Below are 23,523 nucleotides of genomic sequence, written 5' to 3' on the forward strand. Positions count from 1 at the left end.
ACTGGAGTTAGAGGCCAGGGGGAAAAATGGCATACTGTGAAACTGTTACAGGTGCAAGCACCTTGTTAATGGGGGTTGAGGGTGATCTTCAGGGGGCTTTATACACCCTACTGTTGTAAGTGTGCTTCAGTCCAGCCCTGACAATTAATGTACTCTATTTCAGCAAGTACTCAAAGCAGAGCGAATTAAAATGAGTGTGGCAAAGTCAACAGTTTGCGCTTCGTCGGCTGTGCAGACTGCCTCCCACGACCCAGGTAGAAAGGCATCTGCTGTGCAGACTGCATCCCACGACCCTGGCAGAGAAGGCAGCCTGAATGGGCAAAGGAGCATCCCCATGGGAGGAACTAAGCAGTCCCACCATTCTCCTTGTTCGTTCAGGGTTCACTGTAAACACCCAAAGGTGCTGAAGCACGACCAACGAGACAAAACAAATGGTTGTGCCTCAGTGCCTCCTATGTGCCAAAACGATGTACTCTCCATTGGCCTCACTAATGCACCACCTGTGAGCTGAAACAAATTGTGCACTAAAGCACCATGATCTTGGGTGCTAAGGCTCCACCTAGAAGCCAACATGAATTGTGGCACTGAAGATGATTTGGGCAAGCCAGTGAAGTGTCTATACCGGCTCAAGCACGTGCCTGACACTGGCTCGGCTTTACGCCAGCTATCACGAGTCAAACTAGAGCTGAGCCAGTCATCTCAGCCCTGTCTATGTATTTCTCTTTTTTCACTACAACTGTGTTCAACATTGTGCTTCAGAAGAAAGTGGACAAAAGGTGCTATGGGAAACATTTATGTGTATGTCAAGTTCTTGAGGGAAGAGAACAAGCACTGTTTACTGTGGATTCCGATTTTCACAAAAAAACTTTTTTTTTTGTAGAAAGCATTTCAAACGAACTACTAGTCTGCCAATGAAATTGTCCATTGTTTTGAGACGTTTTCACTTTTTAGCAGGAAATGGATACCAAGGGAAATAAAATGGGAAGCGCTAGGAGTGGAACTCCAGTGCCTTCTTATTAGGAGCAATCTGAAATCCCCATTCTGTGTTCAACTCTATACTATACATTCCAAATAAATCCAATACATACAATGCAAGGCATACAACTGTTAGTTGCATGTGTACTGCCGTGCCTGTATGTTCTTCTGATGAACATAAACCTTGTTGCATATCAGTTTCATCGCACATTCACTTATCTCGTATAATTACATATCTGTTCACAGCAAATTGATCAAAATTTGAAAAAGAATCTAGGCGTTGAAACGTGTTTTAGGCGGAAAGTAATTTTTTTTCAAAATGGAATATAAATACTTTTTTGAAAAGTATTGACATTTTTCAAAATGTGCTGTGGACAGATCTTTATCCCTATGAGATATGAATTTGAAATGAAACTAATATTATGTCACAGGGTTTGGGTTAATCCTTAAAACAGATTTGCGCAACATTGTACTTGTACCCGTTGTCTGTGCCTCAGTGACTAATGCATCCACTACAGGGGCTGTGTTTGACCTCATGGTCACAGGTTGGAATGCCAACATGTCCATTCAGCCCTTCATCCTTCCAAGGTCCATCAAATGAGTTCCATTTTAAGTTGGGTAACGAACATCTGTTATTAGCGACAAGATGCCCTTTCATGGGTGAACGTGCGCTTTGCACATGTTAAGTACCTCTGTATGGGCATAACCACTACTTATGATTGGTTATTTATAATGCGCGGATAGCCACGTGCTGGACCTGAAGGGTAGTCTAACACCCGAATCTTCCCTTAGTCATACTAGTCTCACATGATGATCTTGTTTTTAGATCATTTTCAAAGAGACCATTATTTGGTTGCGTTTTGTTGCCATTTTATCATATAAAGACTGTCTTCCAAATGAATTTTTTTTTTCAGCTTTATTCAGTTTCTATGGAGGGCAGATATTCTTTAAAAACCCACAGGTCTCTGGTTGGTACCATAACCTTCATACCATGAGACCGTGGTGTGTGTAGGTGAGTGTAGTTAAAATGTAATGGGTGGACCGGAGTTCTGGTATAAATTCTCCTCTATCCCCATGCGTGAAGTATCCTTTACTTCTCTTGAACTTCAAACGCAGAGTGTTCAGAAATCTTGGTCTTTCCTGTTGTTCTATGGAGAGATCAAACTGTGGTCTGGCACAGGGTCTTCAGTTTTAGTCAATTTTCTGCACAGACACAGTACAAAGATGAGCCGCTCAGTGGTATCCAGGCATTAACACCACTTTCATCAGGGATAGAACAGCTGATATTGAGTGGTCTGCTGTTTTTGAGATTTTAAATGCAGCTTAATCTGGCTGTTTGTTTTTGAGGACCCGCCTGTAGGGAATACAAAGCGGGAGGGGGAGGAAAGACGAGGAGAGCAAAGTGAGCTCCAAGTGAAGGCTAAGTCGGTAACATATATTATTGAGTCATGGGGGCGGTTTCACATCTTACCCTCAACAAAGGTGTTCTCCCCTTTAAAGGTGGTCCTCCTCTCAGACTGAGTACCTTCAGCCTTCCTGCAGGAGCTGGAGATGATTAGCCACATGCGATATAACCTAAACAAAAACCATGTGTGGTTCTTTAGTCTAGGTCACCAGATATATGGCAACATTAGTATCACAGATATTGTAACAGTTAAAACCATGTTCGAAATGGAACATGTACTAGCCCAGTAGTTCAGAACACAAAGGTGCAGCTCAGTAAAGAGTGTGCCCCTATACACATGCATAGAAAACCTCTGGTGCGTGAAGGCGTAAAGCGCTAGCCAAAGCTAAATAGTGCTAAAGCACCTTCTTTAACCAAATCTATATATCCAAAGTAATTGTAGCACAATCTGTGAGCCAAAGCAAAGTAACCTAAGAACAGATATTGATATAGTTTCTGCCATCAGTTTGCCATCCTGCTCTCAACACACACTACTGATATTTCCATCTTAGTAGGGGGCACTAATGTACCGCCTAGGAGCCACAACTGAACATCAGTTGTGGTTTCTTCTTGCTGCAGACTGCAGCCGAGGAGCCTGGTCATTTCCCAATTTCTCCACCTGGCCTGACTTCTGCTCATTCGGTCTTGGTCAATCGGAGGTCCTGGAGGGAATTAGGGCTCAAGAGTAGCAGGCCAAGTACTGCACCTAAACTCTTTGTTGCTGCAGGCCATCTCTCCTCCCTGCACCCCAAAACCAAGCATTGGCATCCCAGAATCGGAACACTAGTGATGGAGGGGTTAGTCAGTAGTTCATTGACTACTGTGGCATAATTAATGTTTGACCCCATCCCAGAGAGTACTTTACCCTCCCCATAAATGGAACCTGGGGGGCAGGGGTGGAGGGTCATAGATGATTAGAAGGTAGAAGATCTAGGAGACTGACTTCAATGTAGTTGTATATCTTCCTTTAGACAGGGTTATGATGCAAGCCAACCTAAGACACTCTTGGGACTTCCACAGACTCATTTAGAACATGGGAGAAATGCTCCCGCCACTCCTATATCCAGCTTTGTTACACCCCATTGATTGAAATGGAACACCTGCCCTTTTTTTCTGGGCTGAGAGCTAAGATATAGAGCCACAGTCGGACGTGAATGAACACACCGGCATTTCTCTGACTCGAGTAATGTCTCGTCTATCCCTGAGTAACCTGCCATCACGTTGTTAGTGGGACACTTCATTCATGCCCATTTGTAGAGACGGAAGGAAGTTGGGACCCGGGTTTACCAAAACCCTGTGATGGCTACTAAGATTGTTGAAAACTATGGAGCCTACATGTCCCGTAAGTAGAGCTTCACTGTGACTATCGCCTTTTTTTGAGACTGAGAACAAATCTGGAAACAGAAACACACCCCAGTAACTCAGTGAGTCAGCCCGACCAGCCCAGGTCTCGGCTCAATGCAAGATGTCCTCCCTTTACCACCCCTGATCCCCCAGTCCAGAGACATTTTGATAAAAGACCCTGTTTAACCAGTCAGAAAGTATATCTGAACAGGGGTAGGGCCGGTTAAAGCAGCAGGGATCAGCAGTGGAGAGCAGACATACAAGCAGTTTTCAGGCACAGGCTTCAGAAAGGCCAGGCATATGTGGGTGACTGTATGTAGGAAGTGGGGACAAAGCTATATAAGCAGTGCAAGTCAGAATGACTGAACAGAGTGTTGGGGCTCAGAAGTGCCCAGCTGTGGAGAACACCGAACTTCCTGCGGCATTGGCCACACAGTTCTGAAGGAACCTGAAGCAATGCCTCAATAATTGGGCCCCCTTGTTATCTGGAACCCAGACCCCAATTGTGGTCTAATACACCTCTATCCTCATCCGTGATGGGTATAACACTGTAGGGGGACGATAAGCTAGTCAGAAAAAAGCTCCTATGCATAAAGGGTACCATGTACCTTTGGATAGGATAAGAGGGCAACCTAACTAATGATAATGGCATAGTAGCCATTGTGGAAAGAGAAAAGGGACAAAGTAACCCTTCAAATGGAAAAGGCACGATATCCCTTAAGAGAACGTGAGTGGAAGGGATGTCTTAGAAGGGTTGGCAGTTGGGGTGATAAAGCCGCCCCAGCCCTCGTAATGAGCCTGGGGCGCTGTAAACACCTCATCAGGAAGTAGTGTTCCAGACACTCTGTTCATGGCATAGAATCCAACGGGTGGAGAACTCTTGTACCCTCGTGAAGGGGATTTGTGATAGTCTACATAATGATCTGTCCCTGAATCTGCTTTTGAGCCAGTATTCGGCTGGTTGGAGAGCTTCGGGAGAGCAGGATAGTCGCGAAAGGTGTAACTTGCATACATTTTTTATCCCATCCTTATATCGAGTTAGACCAGTCCCAAGAAGGTCATCCTCGTTTCTTAGAGATACTGTAAACACCAAGCACCCAGAGGTGTTTATCCCAACCCTATCATGATCGAGTTAAATGGTCTTTAAAACGCACAGCTCTGTCATGTTGAACCCACCACAGTACATAGTGAAGTTTACATTCACACCTACCACTTGACTCCACTTAACTTGTCAGTGGACATGCCGGGTAGACACTGAGCAAAATCCATCAAGGAAGGTAGCATCAGGTTAACAGTTAATCTAGTTGGAGTATATAACAGAAGGCACAACTTGATGGAATAAGCAGATGAACCAAAAATGGCGGCTCTCCTAGACTAACTCCCCACTATTAATCAGCTGGCTCACCCATGCAAAAAATTGGCCAGCAGCGTGTTTTAATGTGTTGGTATGACGCATTGCTAATACACTGCTTTACTCTGCTATATTTTGCATGTCTGAAATCATTCAATGTGCCCCAGCTGCCTTCTTTCCATTACCACAAATGCCTGCCCACCTTTCTCCCGAGTGTTTTCCATACATGGTTTCCCAGTGCTTCCATATAAATGCACAAAGCTCACGGAAATGCTGTTGTCTGTGTACCGACAACCCTTGCCTAATAGTCTGACACCATTATCGGATTAAAAACGTCAATGGATCTAGTTTTAATATTTGGGTTGCAAAGGTGAAGGAGGAAATCTGAAGTAGCACAGGTGCATATTCTGACAATCCTACATGTTCTGCCACTGGGTGTAACATCCACCATGTCATCAGCCAAAAACTAGTGCAAACTTGCAGTACGCTGAAAAGTACATTTACAGATGAGTTTCTTTTTTCTGCATAAGTTTTACATTGTTTTACATTTCACAGAAAAGGTATTCTAACATAAACCCATTTTTGTATATTACCTGTTATGCCTTTTAATGTCATTTTGCTCAGTTCATGGTGTTTGCATTGCTGGTCATCAAACAATCTAGTCTGTACAGATTTACCTTCATGGCTGTCCTATTTTGAGAGGAAATCTGTGCAAAAGCTGAAGATGTGAATTTTGACTGAAGTGTAAGTGTTTTATTTTTCTTTTTTTTTTTTCAGGATGCACTTCAGAAGCTAACAGAAATATTACATTTAAATCGAGCTGTTGCTTGCCAAGATGCCTGCAATCCTGCCAAACACCGTAATACAGCTGCCGTTCTAGGATGCTTAGCCGAGAAACTAGCAGGTACATCTTTATCAAAGTACACTGACACTGTTGAATATTTGTTTTGTGTAAATGGACTTTCTCCTCCTTGATGTAAACAATGTATTGACAAGGCCATGTTAAGTAGAATTTGTAAGGCACACCTTTGCTGTGTACTCAGCCTTGTGGTGCTGATGATCATCTCGTGTAATCTCCAAACTCTTCAGCTACGGAGGCAGGTCATTGTGTAAATCTGAGGGTAGATGAGGGGGTTGAGTCCCAGAAGAGGGACAGAAACCGGCTGCCCCATCCCAATCCTATTCCAGTCGCGGTGTGTTGATGGCCTATGTGTTCGTATGTGTGATTTGTGTCTGCTGTTTTGTTAATCGGTGTAAGGTATGGTCCTTTGTCCCCCCACCCGCCTCCTCTACTCCCAATACTCTGTTTGATGGTGCTTTCAGTGATGTTGGAACATATTCTTGCCAGGGGCTATGGTTCTACCCAAAATCCAATGTGTCTGTGTCCTGGCCAGGTTCTGAGTGATCATAGTTAAGCCCTAGCAAGGCCTCTGTAATGCCATGATTACTTATCGGTAATCCCATTACTCTTGGAGTCATTTTGTTCCCTTTTGACAGAATGCCATCTGTGTGGGTAGAGTAGCCTGAGGTTTGTTGTTTTTACTTTGTCCAACCCACAGTGACTCTGCTGATTCAGTCTCTGGAAGTGAGCTCTGTTAATCATTCCCTTTCATAAATGCTACATTCTGAAAAGTATAGTGCAAACATGTAACTGCTGAGCTTGTCGGGTGCACCTCAGCAGCTTCTTTGTAGTTTGGCGACATTGCAGTCGTAAGATTAGAGTACACATTCTCAAACGTGACAAACCCAAAGTTCCAACAGCCCGGGACTACCTTTAATTGTGGGCTGCCTTGCTACACATTATACAGTTGTGTGCACCTCTGGTGGTAGAGCTAAATGTACACCATGTATAGTTTTTACATGATGGCCTCTTGGAATCTACAGCTATACTAGCCAAAACCCTTTAGTATCATGTTGTCCTTTTAGTTTCCAGTGTATTCAATGCCTGGGACTGAGTTTCACCCAAAATCGACCATTTGGGCGCAGCCACAGCAAAGTCTTTGTTCTTACTGGGAAACGCTTGCCACCTTATAGGAAGACTGAATCTGCCATTGGGGGTAGAGAGAGGTGCCGTGCTTCAAAAGGACAGGCTCTGCCAGCAAATGGGCAGTCAGTGTGTTCATTGCTAGAGACTTTGATGCAGTACAGACAGGAGGGAGGGCAGGGTTTGGAGTAGCCACAAGTGAACTTACAAACCAGGGAAGGGTACCAATATCTTGGAATCGGCCAGGCATCCCACACTTCTGTGCCTCCTACCAACATATGCAGACAAACCACCCTGGACTGGCCTCTCTGGGAAAAGAGAGTAATCACATCAGCTAGGCTAGGATTGGACACTTTATAGAAGGCTTGAAAGGGACCAATCTGCAGTGACTATCACTATAATTCCTCTTTTGGCATCTGAAGAAGGATTTCACTTAGACCTCTATCTGGGTACCCAAAGTGCTCTGCTATAGAGGAGAATATCAAGGCTCCAAGAATGGAGAAAGACCCGTCCCTCACCAATGCCAGAAACGTTGGGGGGGACTGATGTGTGCACAGGCCTTTTTGCCTGACTGAACTGTTCACTGGAGATGACGGTCCCTGCAGGTGCCCTTTGGCAACCATTCTGGCCAGGAAAGGCAGAACAAGGACTTCTCCTCTTCCTGGAGGCCCCAGACTGGGTCTCAAAGCAACGAAGAAGCAAAGAAACAGTCTTGACCTCTATTTCGCACCTTGATCCATTCTTTGAGCCGGCTCAACCTTGTTAGTCATTTCGAGCTGCTAAAGAACCCTAATAGCGGCTGTTCACTATACACACTTTAAGCTGCTGAAAGCTGCTCTTTGAGCCATTTCGATGCCAACTCAACCCAGTTGATGCCAACTTGTCCCTCTCAAACACAGACTCTACCTACTGGAAGCAATGGTCCCGACTGTGGACCTCATTACAAGTTTGGTATTCCCGCCAGAATACCACCCAGTGGAATTACTGTTACTGCATCTTGGGCTGGCGGAATTACCGGCAAATTACATGAAGTGGTGTGGTGCGTTACTCCCCATTTTTGGAATCTATGGGGATTTCAGCGGCGTTACTGTTTTTTGTACATTTTCAGTAAGGTGGTAGAATTGCCTCCAAGTATTTCCTCTGCCTCACCACCAAAGTTGTAGTACAGTGGGGGCAGTAATGCAGTGCTAAATTACCGCTGCATGATTGTTTCCCTCACCACTGTACAGGCGTGGTCTAGAAATAGAGAAATGTTACGTCCAACGCATGGAGCGAGAAGGGAATGCGTTGGACAGCCATATTGGAGGTATTAATGTGTATAAGCCTGTTGTGACAGGGACCATGAGGCCCAAAAGGGGCGCACCCTGCAATTCATGACAGCATGCCTCCTCCGAAGACCCTTCCCTCCTGGTTTGTCCGGATGGATGAGGTGGAACCTTCGGAGCAGCCGTGGGGCCTTGATTTTTGAGAGAGGTTCCCAGGTTCTTTCACTAGGAGGATATCCTTTCCATTCAACCAGGTATTGAAGCTGGCCCCTTCTATACCTGGAATCACAAATCCGAGATACCTCCTATTCCAATTGGTCATCGACCAGTATAGGAGGAGGTCTGGAGGGTTTTTGGGAGGATGGATAGTAGGGTTTCAATAAAGATGTGTGAAAGACTGGGTGTATTTTCTTCCAGGATTCAGGCAACTCGATCCGATAAAAAACAGGATTTATAATTTCTAGGGGCCAGTTTACTAGGCCGTAGATGTCGGGGTAGTAATTTTGAGGACAACCAGATGTGATTACCGACTGCATAAGAAGGGCCAGGTCTTCTTCTGGAATCTGCATATTTCTTGGTCTGTTTCCTGGCCTTCTCCAAAAATTCCTTGGCTTCTTTGTGTATGTTGACAAGGGTTTCGATCCAGGAGTCAACTGTAGGTACTGGTGTAGATTGGGGAAGAACAGAAGGTAGGACCGATGGATGAAATCCTTGACTGCAATAAAAGGGGCTGATCTTAAGTGCCGAATGGTCAGAATTATTGTAAGCGAATTCAGCCATGGGTATCGGGAGCGACCAGTCATCCTGGACCTTGGTGGCGAAGCATCGAAGATACTGTTCCAAGGTTTGATTGACACGTTCTGTGATTCCGTTGGTTTGAGGGTGGTAACCTGACGAAAGGGCATGTTGGATCCCTAAGCATTGACAGAGATGTTTCCAGAATTGTGAGATGTATTGAGGTCCGCGATCCGAAATGATCTTGGAAGGGAGTCCATGCAAACGGAATATGTGTTCCAGGAAGATTCCTGCTAGTTCAGAAGAGGATTGTAATTTACGCAGGGGCGTAAAATGAGCCATATGAGTGAACAAGTCTATGGTAACCATGATGGTGGTATACCCACGGGAGGGTGGCAGTTCCACAATGAAGTCCGTAGCGATAATCTCCCAAGGCCTAGTTGGCAATGTAGGTTGTAGAAGGCCCGCTGGTTTCTTGTTATTGTGTTTATTTTGGCTGCAGACAACACAGGACTGAAAGTACTGCCGTACGTCGGGTCTCATCCTAGGCCCCCAGAATTGCCTTTGTATCAGACGGAGGGTATTGGTGACACCACGATGTCCGGAGTGTAGGGTATTGTGACAGAGATTCATTATTCTCTGTTTTAGTCTTTTTGTAGGGATGACCAACACATTGTCTTTGAACAAATAACCTTCCCGGACCTTTACATTCCAAGGATTTCTTTTAGATTTGTCCTTCCACAGATCAGAGGGTTGGGTTTGGGCTTGGATTTCTTCGAGGAGGTTGACTGCCTGGGCCACAAAGATCGTGGGGGAAAACATCTGAGGATATGCCTTGTCTTCAGTGGGCTCGTAGTCAGGTCTTCGAGATAAGGCGTCGGCGATCAGGTTTTGTGATCCAGGAACGTGAGTGATATGGAACTGGTACTGGGCAAAGAAATATGCCCAACGCGACTGATGACTGTTCCTACACTCCAAAGACTGTAGAATCTGGAAGTTCCGGTGGTTAGTACGGATCTGAACTGGATGTTTAGCTCCCAAAAGTAGATGTCGCCATTCAGTGAAGGCTTGGCGGATGGCTAACCATTCTTTTTCCAGGACTGAGTAATGTGTTTCACTAGGAGTCAGTTTGTGAGAGGTAAGCAATTGGGTGTTCCAGTTTATCTCCTAATTCTTGTTTCAGGACTGCGCCAATGGCATAATTTGAAGCGTCCGTTTCTACCAGGAAAGGACGGCTAGTATCGGGTTGAGCCAAGATAGGAGCTTGCGTAAACTCTGTCTTTAAACGCTGGAACGCCATATCTTGTGGTGTTGACCAGAGGAAAGGAGTGTCTTTCTTCAGGAGAGCAACAATCGGTTGAACTATCTCTGAGAATTTAGATATGAATTTCCGGTAGAAATTGGCAAGTCCCAGGAAAGATTGAATTTGTTTCACGGAAGTAGGAGCAGGCCAGGTCAATATGGCTTTTACCTTTGAAGGGTCCATACCGATTCCTTCTGGGGTAAGAATAAATCCGAGGTAGTGAACGGAGGTCACATGAAACAAACATTTTTCAGGTTTGGCCAGGAGTTTATGATCTCGCAGTCTCTGCAAAACTGCCTTCACGCGCTCTTCATGTTGTTTAGGATCCTTGGAAAAGATCAGTATGTCATCCAGATATACAATAACAAAGAGAGACAGCATGTCAGAGAACACCCTATCCATAAAGCGTTGGAAAATTGCCGGGGCATTAGCCAATCCGAGGGGCATGACTAAGTACTCAAAATGGCCAAAGGGGGTGTTCTGAAGGCGGTCTTCCATTCGTCTCCTTCCCTGGCACGGATCAAATGATAGGCGCCCCTGAGATCCAACTTGGTGAATATCACTGCGCCGCTCACGGCTTCCAGGATATCCGAAATCAGGGGTAACGGGTACCGATCCTTGAGGGTACATTGATTTAGCCCGCGATAATCAAGGCAGGGTCTGAGTTCCTTGGTATCCGTCTTGGGAACAAAGAATAGAGAAGCACCAGCAGGAGATTTCAAAGGTCTTATGGTGCCATTTTGAAGGTTGATATCCAGGTATTCTCTTAGGGCCTTCTTCTCGGGTTCGGAAAGAATGAACATCCTGCCGAAGGGAATCACTGCAGAGGGTTCTGTATCTATTGCGCAGTCTTCAAGTCTGTGTGGGGGTAAGGCCTGGACAATGGCAGTCGAAAACACATCAGCATGAACTTGGTAGACTTCAGGAACTTGCATGACATTGGATACCATTAGTGGTGTCTGTTGTTCCGTTGTTGGTTCCTTTGGGTGTGTTAATGGAGGTTCTAGGGATAGACAATGAGACATGCAAAACTCTGAGCCTAGGAATAGGGAACCCGCAGACCAGTTGATATATGGGTTGTGTTTCTGTAGCCAGTGCATGCCCAATACCAAGGGGTAATGAGCTGACTTAATAATGTCAAACCTGATCAGCTCTCGATGGTGATTTATTGAAAGCTGGATCTCCTTGGTCTGAAGGCTTATGGGTCCTGATGTGAGGGGTCTTCCGTCGATAGCCTCCACAGGCTGCATGGTGCTTCGTGTTTCGTAGGGAATCTGATGTTTATCAACCCACTCATGATCCATGAATATTCCCATAGCTCCGCAGTCTACCAGGGCCAAAATGGAATAGTTTGTATTCTTGGATGGTGATAAAAAGGCCTGTAGCACCACCAAATTGTTTTGTCCAGGAGAGTTCAAGGATGGAATGGATGTGGAGCAAACATCTCTCTCCCGAAGCTCTGCTCCATCTAGGATCGGGAGCTGGCATTTCCCGAACGCCAAGGGGGTGCTAAAGGACACTCCCTAACCAAATGCTTATCTGAGGCGCAGTACATGCACAAGCTCGTTTGAATTCTCCTCGTTCTCTTTTGGAGAAATGGGTCCACGAAAGGCCCAATCTGCATGGGCTCGGATTCTGAAACTGGGCTTGGGTTGATTTCCGATCTGGGGGTACCCTCAAATGATACCTTGGAAGGAGTGCCCCTGGATTTCTTCTTTTCTGACTTCCTTTCCTGGATACGGAAGTCAATCTGCATGGCAAGATCCATTAATGCCTGGAATGAGCTTGGTCGTGCCACTCTGGCCAGCTCATCCTTAATTTCGTCGTTCAATCCTCTCCTGAACAGGGTAAAACTCGCCTCAGTGGACCAGTCAGCTTCCTTTGCCAGTTGTTTAAATCGGGTCACATACATGAACATATTCTGGGCCCCTTGCTGAAAGTCTAACAAGCGTTCTTGTGCGCTGTAGACCTGCTCAGGGCGGTCAAACATGTCTTTTAGGCTCCGTATAAAACCATCATAATCGTCCAGGAGGGCATCACTAGAGTTAACGAGGGGAATGGCCCAAGTCCAGGCATTCCCGGAAAGGTGAGAGATTATAAAACCCACCTTGGCCCTGAGGGTCACAAAATAGTAAGGCTTGAAGGTAAAGTGAACCAAGCACGAATCCAGGAATGCACGAAGGGTCTTTGCTGAGCCGTCGTATTTATCCACGACTCCTCCCAGTATAACACTCTCTTTTGTAGCAGAATCCCGGGATAGGACCAATTGATTGAGAGCGGCGTTCTCCGCTTTCAGATTCTGTACCTCGGTTGATAGTTCCTGCATACGACGCATCAAGTCCTGCACAGCAGCCTCCATGTCGATATCACTTTCGATTGGGTGGCATCTCAAACTGTCAAGGAGTTCCCCCCCCTTCTCACCTGAATCCGTTCTTTACCGGTGTCCTTAGATGCTGCCTTCTTTCGGATGAATCAGGTTTTGAAGAAGGCGGCCTGTGTCTCTGCCGAATCCAGAATGCGTTCAATTTTCCAGGAGGCCGAATCCAGGAATCAAGGAGGCAAGGTAAGTTCGCTAGAACTAGAATCCAGGAGGAAGAAGGGGGGGGTTCGAGGAAGAAGGGGCGGTTCGAGGAAGGGAAGGCGGAGTGGAAAGGAGAAGAACCGCGAGCTACAGAGCACACGTCTGGTTGCTACTTCGCAATAGCATTGAGACACGCTGAGCCCCGGAAGGCGTGGTCTAGAAATAGAGAAAGGTTACGTCCAACGCATGGAGCGAGAAGGGAATGCATTGGACAGCCATATTGGAGGTATTAATGTGTATAAGACCGTTGTGACAGGGACCATGAGGCCCAAAAGGGGCGCACCCTGCGATTCATGACACCCAGACAAGCAACCCCTTGCTAAAACAATAAAGATTGACTCCTGAACTTCCCCTGTAGTGGGAGGGTATAGGGGCAGTACTTACCCACAATTCCACCACTCCATACCATATCAGTGAACCCCTCGGCAATACTTTCCTTGGGAATGGGGGATGAGGAGTGGTAGAGGAATGCAGGACGAGGAAGAGTAATGGGATTGTAATCTTGATATTAACCCCTAGTCCCAGTCCTTATCGTGTAAGGTCATGAAAAAGCAGTGTGTGTATTGCACAACAATATCAAAACACACTGACCAACGATTAAAACCATCCATTCCTCAACTTGTAGTTTGGAGTGTTTAAGGAAAGTATTCGGCTTCACCCAAGTGGCTTCCCTTCAAATGTCCCCCAAGGGAACATACTTTATTGCTACCTTATTGGGCTGACACGCCCTTCATAAGAGTACCCAGGCTGGCGCCTGTGTGAGGCTCACCGTCAGCATCATATACCATATTTATGACCATCTGTTCAAAGTTGATTTGTTTCTGTAGTATGCTGGGTAGAAGGTGAGTCAGGAAGGAACCAGGAACAACGCAGGACCCAGTTAAGTACAAAAGGAAAGTACTTTAATAGTTGCTGGTTACTGGGTAAGTGGTTAAGCAGGACAGCAAGGTGTTGGCATCCACCAGATATAAGCTCATATCCTGAAGTCCCTTCCAACCGTCGCTCCTGGAATCTAGGGACCCCTAGGTTCCATGTTCCACTGGACATGCCATCAGCATAGCTCAGGCATACAAGAAACGGAACTTCTCCCTTCCTTATACTACCAAAAAGGAAAGACCTATCACTCGCAGTGACTCAATCCGAATAAAAATATAATGTACAGACAGGATTACCTGCACTCCAAAAATATACACATCCACCTTTTGCCCCAGTCTGCCACACTGGTACCTCTGGCTTGTCACACCACAGTACAAACCTGCCCCATTTATGAGCAGTCATTAATACACTCTCACCCAACACATAAGATTAAACCCCTTTTATCTTGGCCTGCCACACCCAAATCTCTGGCCTACCACACCCAAGCACAAACCTGCCAATCACCACAGTCCCGTTCTTGCTGAAGATCTTAGATTGCAAATCCAATATTACTTGGAGGCCAACCAGCTCTTGGGTGTTCGGCAATCTGGCTTTAGACCTCAACACATTACCGAAACTGCGCTGATGGACTTAAAAAGTCAGATTGACTAACTCCATAATGAAGGGAAAATTGCACTTCTACTATTGTTGGACCTATCGGCCGCGTTTGACCTGGTCGACCACAAAGTATTCTGTAATCACCTTGCCACAACAGCCCACTTCTCTCAGAATGCAATTACCTGGATCGAATCTTTCCTAAATGGGACCAGGAGAGTCTTCTCACCGTCTGCAGCGGCTCACCCAATCCCCATCACCTGCGAGGCTCCTGTGTGTCTCCTACCATGTACAATATCTTCACTAAGCCGTTATTCAATGATCTGGATCTTCTAGGTGTCACCTACACTAACTATGCAGGTGACACCCAGATCCTCCTCCCCTTAACGGGCAACTATGATTATGATGTGCGGCTGGTGAAAATAATGTATCTGATCATTCAGGCATGGATGGCCACCCATGTCCTCTGCCTGAACGACGATAAAACAGAGCTCTTGCTCCTAGGCTCCTCAGCCAACCTGAATAAACTCAACACAGACTATACCTCATTCAATATAGACGGGAACAACATCCCTGTGACTAAAGAGGTAAAAACTCTAGGTTTTTACCTTGACTCCACCCCAAACTGACACAAACAAGTCAAATCTACGGCATCGGCTACAGTCTACACGGGCAAACTGATAAGGGCTTGCAAACCACTGCTTTCCACCGAAAGTTATCTTGCACTAGCCAGAGCGCTTATCTTGTCTAACTGGATTATTATAATAGACTGTTCTTGGGCGCCAGTAAATTTGTGCTTAACAAATTACAAATCTTGCAAAATAATGCACTCGGGACTGCTCTGAGCATCCCAAGGAGAGAACACAGCTCAGAAATAAGGAGACAGCATAAATGGCTCTCCATCAGGGATAAGATTCAGCTGAAAACCGTGTCTCTTATATTCAAATCCCTGAATCGCGCTGCCCTCCTTGCCTAACTGAGAAATTCACCATATCATCTTCAACTCAGGTCACCAGGTCGACCAATACGTCTTGCCTGGTAGTCCAAGATATACATTAAAAAAGACAGGGGGGGAGTAGTTTCCCTGTCATGGTGGCCCAGCTATGGAACACACTCCCACCCGCCCTTAAGATTACCCAGTCCTTCACTAACTTCAGGAGAAAGTCCATCACTTGGCTAACCACAAAGAACTAACTGTGACACTAGGAGCATAACACATCCAAGACCTCTCTCTGCACACTATGCTTGCTCACACCCCTTCCCTTGGCATTAGGTTCTTTGCCTTATCCCTAGTCCCCTACCCATAGCTTCATACTACCTGTTTTACTGCATGACACTTGTAACTGTTGCCATGGCTTATGTATTTCTTGCTTCTGGCAATTTACCTGCTCTCAAAGTCCCTCGCTGCTATTTGTATATTTGTAACGGGCTACTCTGCAACAAATGTAATTTGGAACTGGCTATATGACTACTTCTGTAACAAGTGTAATTTGCTCTTAAGCGCCCAGTTACCCCCGGGTGTGGTGCGCTATAGAAATAAACAATGTATGGTGCTTTGTGGGCTGGCAGCTGTGCTCTGCCTGTGTCGGTATATGGTGCTTTATCTGGGGGGTTCCCGCATAGCCCCCAGTCCTGCTCCTTTTTCTCTGGGGGCAGTACTCCCCCACCCCCTCTTCAACCTCCACCTGCTCCTCCTTGCAGTTATAGGTGCTGTGGAGAATGTCTTTGCGTGGGGGAGGAGAAACTAGTGTCAGGTGCCGAGGCTCCACATTCTCTCCATCCCTCTCTGAGCTTCCTGTCCTGTCCCTCGGGGTCCGCCCTGTGGTGCTTCGTTGTGCAGCCGCTACTTGTGGAATTACTGGGGGGGAGGGAGCCCACTCAACATGGGGCGCCATGTATGGTGAGGGGGTGGCCAGGCCCCCTCGCTCTTTTACCCCCAGGCCGCACAGCAGCCCGTTATATATTGTATGATTGATGTTCTCAGCTGGCTACCCCCAGCGCGTGGCTCTCACCTCTCAGCTTGTAGAGCCGCGCGCTGGGGAGTCTGCTCCCACCCTCTCCTCTGCTCCGGTGCTGCGTGGGATTCCCTGCGGGCTGCAGCTCCTCCCTGCCGACTGGGGCTCCTCCGGTGCTTCAGCTCAGATGGGGGGGCGAGCATACCTGCCTAACCTCCGGATTTTTCCCGGATACATACTCAGGAATTTTAACCATTTCTCCGGGTCTCCGGGAAAGACCCTGGAATCTCAGGAATTTTGGTGGGGTACAGCTTTCACTGGTTGCTTTTTTTGTTTTGTTATGCTTGCAGGACTGCGCAACCGCAGACTCCCTACCCGAGTGTGGCTTTATCTCTGCAGCAATGACTGTAACGCTTCCAGCGCATTGGCAAAAAGAATGCAGGTGAAGCAAAATAGCGCACGTTTATTTTGCTTCACCTTTCATTCTTTTTTGCCGACTTTCAATGCAAATACGCGTTTCTTTTGCTTTTGTTCTTTTTGCCCAGGTTAGAGGGGACTCAACCCCAATGAACCACAGCCATCAGGTTTGCAGTCTGGACAACTCACCACTGCACTACATAACCTGATGAAAAACAACTAAGGTGATATGTCCAATTTCGGTACTGCAAAATTGAGGGAAAACCTTTGGATTGGTTCTTGGAGTTTACATGTGCACATTTTAACATGTTGATTTTATGGAAGGCGAATACCTTTTGTCCTATGCAATGTGGGTGGTTGTGAAAAGGCATTTAATGAAATGTGCATATTTCAATTTGAACTGCAAATTTCTGACGTCACATCACATTACAACAGAGTTTACCTTTTTGAGATGTGGGCGGAGTTGTGAAAATGGGCACAGTTTTGTGTGACTGTGGGCGGGGCATAAATCTCAGGAATTTTGATTTTCATATGTAGGCAGGTATGCACAGCACTGCCCCTGCTACCGATCCGCAGCTGCTGGCCGTTCCTCTCTCCGGGAGTTCCGCTTGCTATAGTGATGAGTCCAATGCAGCGGCTTCTTCTCGGCGAGCTTAGCAGCCTTAACTACATTCTTTCCTTTGTCCTTTTATAATCCGGGAGCTCCTGAGATTGCATGTTCACACTACGCCAGCCATCTTGGATCCCTGCGTCATTGTTTTGATCGTATCTTCCGAGTCTGAGATGCATTTTGCAGCCTCTCCCACTCTAGAGGCCAGTTTATGTAAATCATGGCATAGTAGAGACACCTCCGAGTTCAGCCATCTGTTTTCCCTTCCATGGGCATTCAGGTGTCTCGGTGCGTCCGTTTGAGATAAAGAAGTTGAAGTGGGCTTTGTTACGTATGTTGACCTCGGGAGCAGTGGAATGGTAGTAGCTGGATTACATACAGTATTTTTTTTTTTATAACTTTATTTACAAAACCTTAAAATTACATACATCTGAACACATTCCACAAGAAGTTAAAATTCCAAAATTATTGAAACGTTTTACATAGCAACTAAATACAATACAAGATATAATCCCACCCAGAATCACAACTCCCCGTTACCACCCCACAACCCCTATATACACAAGTACAATACCAAGTCTAGTATAGCTGAAGAAATGTACCCCAAATTTTCTTCAATAAACCCAACTTCCCATCTCTACTGTAAAGTGTCTTCTCCATAGCCGCCAAGTCTTGCATTTCAGTCAACCACGTCTCAATATTCAGATTCAAAACAGACTTCCAATTTCGCAAAACAATTTTCTAACCAATCATCGTCCCTCGGAACAACCACTTCTTCTGACTCAGAGTCAGATCTTCCAATGACTCATCATCCCCCAGTATCACCATTTTGAAGTCCAAGGCCGGCAAATCCTCAATCACCTCAGCACACACACACGACCAACCTCACCCCAGAACAACCTCACCAACCTGCAGTCCCACAACATGTGCTCTAGCGTACCTTCCACGTGAATACACCTCCAGCAATCCAGGCTCCCCGACATCCCTCTACTCACCATTCTCTCCGGAGTCCAAAAAACCTGATTAAGAATCTTTATCTGTCTCGACCTCTCTGTGAGCCCCAAAGAACATAACTCAACATTCCCACACATCCGGCGCCACAAGTCCTCAGATATATCCAAACCAATTCTTCTACCCCACTCTTCTCTCAGCTTGTCATTACCATTGCAATGCGACACAATCTCCTTATACACTCGACTAGCCAGGCCACCCTCGCTCCCAATTGGCCTCCTAGTAAGCAAACACAAATCCATTCTCCTGTCAAAGTCCACAACCCCAATCGCCCGTTTCAGCTTCACATAGTCCGAGATCTTAAAATTCTTATGGCAAAATGCAGTTGCAATTCCCTATCCGTCATCCAAATACCATTCTTAAACAGTTCAACCACCCACCTCACACCACCCAAAAACCAATCCGCCCAAAAACCCACATTACCATTAATCCTAATAGCAGGATTAAACCACAACGACGCACCAGGTTCTTTATATGCGTCTACACCCAAGCATTCGCATATACCTTTCCATGAGCTCCTCAAATTCTCAATCAATGGATCTTTTCCACAACTCTTTTTTGTAACAGAAGTCAAGACCGCCCTTGGAGTCAATGGTCCAACAAAGCTAGTCTCCGCCTCTACCCACACATCCTGTAATTCATCCACGAACGGCACCAAAAAATCAGACATGAAGGCCAAATGATAGGCCCTGAAGTTAGGAACCCCTAAACCACCCTCATTTAGTGGCAGTTGTAATTTCCACAACTGTAATCTCGGTGGCTTCCTATCCCACAAGAATTCTTGTAGCATCCTGTCCAAATCCTTCCAAAATGAAGCCGGTAGCACCAACGGAAGCATACTCGGTGCATAATTAATTTTCGGGGCCGAGATCATCTTCAGGGCGTTAACCTTGCCCCAAAGTGAGAGATTCAACAGACTCCATCTGTCCAACTCAACCCTCAACCCACTGCATACTGATATATTTTCCGAAATCAAATCTCCAATCACAGGAGACAGCCACACCCCCAAGTACAGCATCCTATCAGGACACCAACGAAATTCCAGGTCCACCATAAATTTCCTGTCCACCAAACGTGTCAAAGGCATTACCTCCGATTTAGTCCAATTAATCTTGAACCCCGAACATATCTGAAAATCAGAGATTATCTCCATAAGTGCCGGAACAGACCTTCCCAGATCTTCCAGAGCCAGCAGCCTGTCATCCGCAAATAGACAAATCTTTTGCTTCAAACCCCAACTCGTAAGTCCCACCACCTCATCCGCCTCCCTAATAGCCTCAGCCAGCGGCTCCATGGCAATCACAAATAAAAGCGGCGACAAAGGACACCCTTGTCTAGTCCCTCTCTCCAGCACAAACCTTCCAGATTGCATACCATTAGTATTAACCTTGGCAGTCGGAGTAGCGTACAACAGTCTAATCCAAGAAACAAATTTCTCACCAAAACCCATCCTGGACAAAACAGAAAACAGAAAGTCCCAATTTATTCTGTCGAAAGCTTTCTTAGCATCTAACGACAACATAGCATAATCTCCCTGACGTTCCTCCGATTTCGAAATAGTATTCAGTATCCTCCTAATGTTACTGGTAGTCTTCCTGCCTTTTATAAATCCTGATTGATCAACATGAATCAGTGTCGGTAGCAGATTCTCAATCCGGAGCGCTAGTAATTTAGCCAGAATTTTGTTATCAACATTTATAAGACTAATAGGTCTATAACTCGTGGGTAGCGTATCATCCTTTCCCTTCTTTAGAAAGACTGAAATTGTAGCATGCCTAGTAGAATCTGGTAGGAGACCAGTACCAATCGACTCCAAATACATGTCCCCCAAGAGCCGAAGTGCCGATTGCGGTAGCAACCGATAAAATTCGACTGGAAACCCATCAGGTCCCGGGGATTTCCCCACATTTCAATTACCAATAGCCTTCTCAATTTCCTCAACCGTAACATCAGCCTCCAGCAATTCTGAATCACGGGCAACAATCCTCGACAGATCTAATTTATCCATCAAAGCTTCGCCCCTCCCAGTCACTTCAGGTTCATTTTTGTACAAATGCACATAAAAATCTTGAAAAACCTTATTTATTTCACCTGGATGATATGTAAGTTTGCCATTCACATACCGAATCGTCGATATGGCTCTTTCAGCATCCCTCTTCCTCAACCTATAAACCAACCACCTATCACACTTCTCCCCCTTCTCATAGTAAGCACATTTAACAAAAAAGTTACAACGTTCTGCACGCTCATCTATCAACGATTTCAGCTCTCTCCTCGTCTTCTTCAGTTCTGTCATCACTTCAGCACCAACCAGGCCCGTCATAACTCTCTTGGATAAGTCACTCAACTTTTCCCCCAGTTGTACCTCTCTGTCATCAGCCTGCCTTCTAAGCCCACTAGAAACAGCAATCAAGTGCCCTCTCATTGTACACTTTAGAGCCTCTCAAACCATACCAGGACGAACTTCTCCCGTATGATTACTTGCCACAAAACAATCAATCTCCCTTCGCAATGTATCCACCATCATCTTTGCGCAATAAGCCGACATTCATCCTCCATGAATTACGCCTCTTTAGGGCATACTTCAACTGTAGCTGCAGAGTAACATGTGCATGATCAGATAACAATATACTGCCAATTTCGCTCGTCATAAGATTCTGTCATCCTGCCAGCCGTTAAAAACATGTCCAACCTAGAATACACCAAATGTGCCCGGAAAAGAAACTATATTCCCGAGTGGACGGATGCTCCATCCGCCAACCATCCTTCAAATCATGTTCCAAAAGTAAATCCTCAAAAGCCAAGCGTTGCCTGTCAACTCCCCCCTTAGCCAATGTCCCACTCCTGTCCATATCAGTGTTCAACACAATATTAAAATCACCACCCAATACAATGTCCAGTGACCCCAAGTCTTGTAAGGTCTGTGCCACTTTCCTAAAGAAAGTTCCATCATCCACTGACGGCGCATAAATACTACAGATAGGTACCATTTGGCCCTGCACATCTATTAGCAAAGCTACCATCCGCCCTTCTCTGTCCGACACCTCTTTCAAAACCTTAATTGGAATGTTCTTTCTAATCAATATTGCAACCCCCCTTGATCTCGAATTAAAAGAGGCACCATAAACCTTCCCCACCCATCCTTTCCTCAACCCATCAATCTCATCTTTCATCAAATGTGTCTCCTGCAAGAAGCATATATCTGCCTTTTGTTCATCCAAATAATGTAACACTTTCATTCTCTTTTTCACATTATTCAACCCATTTACATTCCATGTCACAAGTCTCAGATCACCACCCATCTTCAGCTCATCAATCCAATCCCAACACAAATTTAAAGGCCCGACCAGTAAATCAAAATAATCTGGTAAACTATGTACACCCACACCCCGCAAGCCCAACCCTCCCCCTCTGAAACCGATGCTGAAAGCAAACCACAATGCAACGCAACTAGTCAAGTAATACATTTCAAAGCCCCAGTGTCCCAGCCCACCCCCCAATCATATTGAACTTTCAATCCAAATCTGTAAAAGTCCAGCACAAAATACCCTAAAATCCTCCTACCCCAACCACTGAAGCACACCCCCCATAGCTTCCAACACCATGAGAATAGGCTACCGCCTCCAACCCTCACAGAATACATCCATATCACTTAAGTATCCAGAACCACACAATTCTGTTTCTGGCCCAAATGTTCCACCCCCCGCACACTTTAACTGCTTAACATTCCAAGAAAAAAACGGAATAGCGTGAAGAAGCCGCTCAAAGCTAACCACTTTCCATAACAATAAGACCTCACCTTTACCCCAGTTGAAACACACCACAAACCTCAAATCCCACCATACATCCGTCCCCGACCACCCATTACTCATGCTGTATTAGACAAGAAAAATCAAAAGTAAAAGCCAGACCATCCCCTCATGTCCACTTGACACAATTGAGCGCTAAAATACATCAGCATTGAATATACATTGTCAAGAGATACCAAAGCGAAACCGGGAACGACATTTATTCCAAGTGAATTGTTGCATACCTATCCCACCCTGGCAGAATCCTATTTCAACAGCACACTGTAAGCCCATTAAGTAACCAAAGAGATGGACATGAGAAGGTGCACAAAGGACTGGTGCTTACAAACCCAAGAGCACCCATAGCAAGTCACATAAACATTAAAATTGTCTCCAACAGCAAACGTTTCCCTCCCACCATGGGTCTGTTTAAAATCAGTGACTAAAAACTACATCCAGAGACCAGATGAAGAAGCATGTCCAGACGTCACATATCCGAACAAAATCCCACAGCCAAAAACAATACCATCCCCCCTCGTTCCCAAATGCATATAATTTAAACGATAATATAGCATCCTGGAGAACAGTACAAATCAGCTGGGGATCAGTGAAAATTCCGAAAGACTGACAGGACTGTAACTCACGTAACAATAAAATTGCACTCGAAAGCGCAGCCCAGACAGAGATGCGGACCTGCACCTAAGTGATGGAAGCAGACAGGTCTGAAATGCCATGTGGCAAGCGGAATTCCAGCAGGTCGTCTGACCACCCATGGAGAAAGAAAAAAAAGTAGCGTGAAAGGCGGAGCACAGACCATTAACAAGAAAGCATACCCAGCGGGAGCAGCCCCATTGTGCAGTAGAACTCAGAGCAGTGCTGTGATGCATATGGCCTCATTGGGTGAAAAATAAAAACACGCATGACAGCCCCTGCATCCACCACACAAAGAGAAAAATGTTAATATCTCCAATATGCTGGCACCAGTAGCAGCAACAGTATATAAATTCTCCCATTAGATTGACGTCACTCCCGCCTGTTCGAATCCACGGCGTAAGGTTGATGAACCACATTGCAAGTTAGTAAGGGAAAGCAAATCGCAAACACGCAACCTTTGCAGTACCTCACACAGAAGACGGAAAGAAGCTGCTCCTCTCTCCACCCGCAGATTCAGCTTCTTAATGCCTGCAGTAGTCAGGGCCAAGGCTCCGAACAACAGCAGACATTCCAATCCAGTTAAAGGCGTTTGGCCGCTCCCCATAGGCAAAGAACAAACGTCGTTTCGCAAGACGT

At 45.8% G+C, this 23,523-nt stretch overlaps 1 protein-coding gene across 1 annotated transcript in view; it reads left to right on the forward strand.

Annotated features, from left to right (window-relative positions):
• RSPRY1 (ring finger and SPRY domain containing 1) overlaps positions 1-23,523 on the forward strand; it is a 1,045,708-nt gene that overhangs the window by 275,497 nt on the left and 746,688 nt on the right. Inside the window, exon 5 of the mRNA XM_069653445.1 lies at positions 5,892-6,018. Coding sequence (XP_069509546.1) covers positions 5,892-6,018 — 127 coding nt within the window. The remainder of the gene's footprint in view (positions 1-5,891; positions 6,019-23,523) is intronic.

Source organism: Ambystoma mexicanum, chromosome 1p, assembly GCF_040938575.1.
Source record: "Ambystoma mexicanum isolate Mex_15411 chromosome 1p, UKY_AmexF1_1, whole genome shotgun sequence".
In the NCBI taxonomy this organism is placed as follows: domain Eukaryota; kingdom Metazoa; phylum Chordata; class Amphibia; order Caudata; family Ambystomatidae; genus Ambystoma; species Ambystoma mexicanum.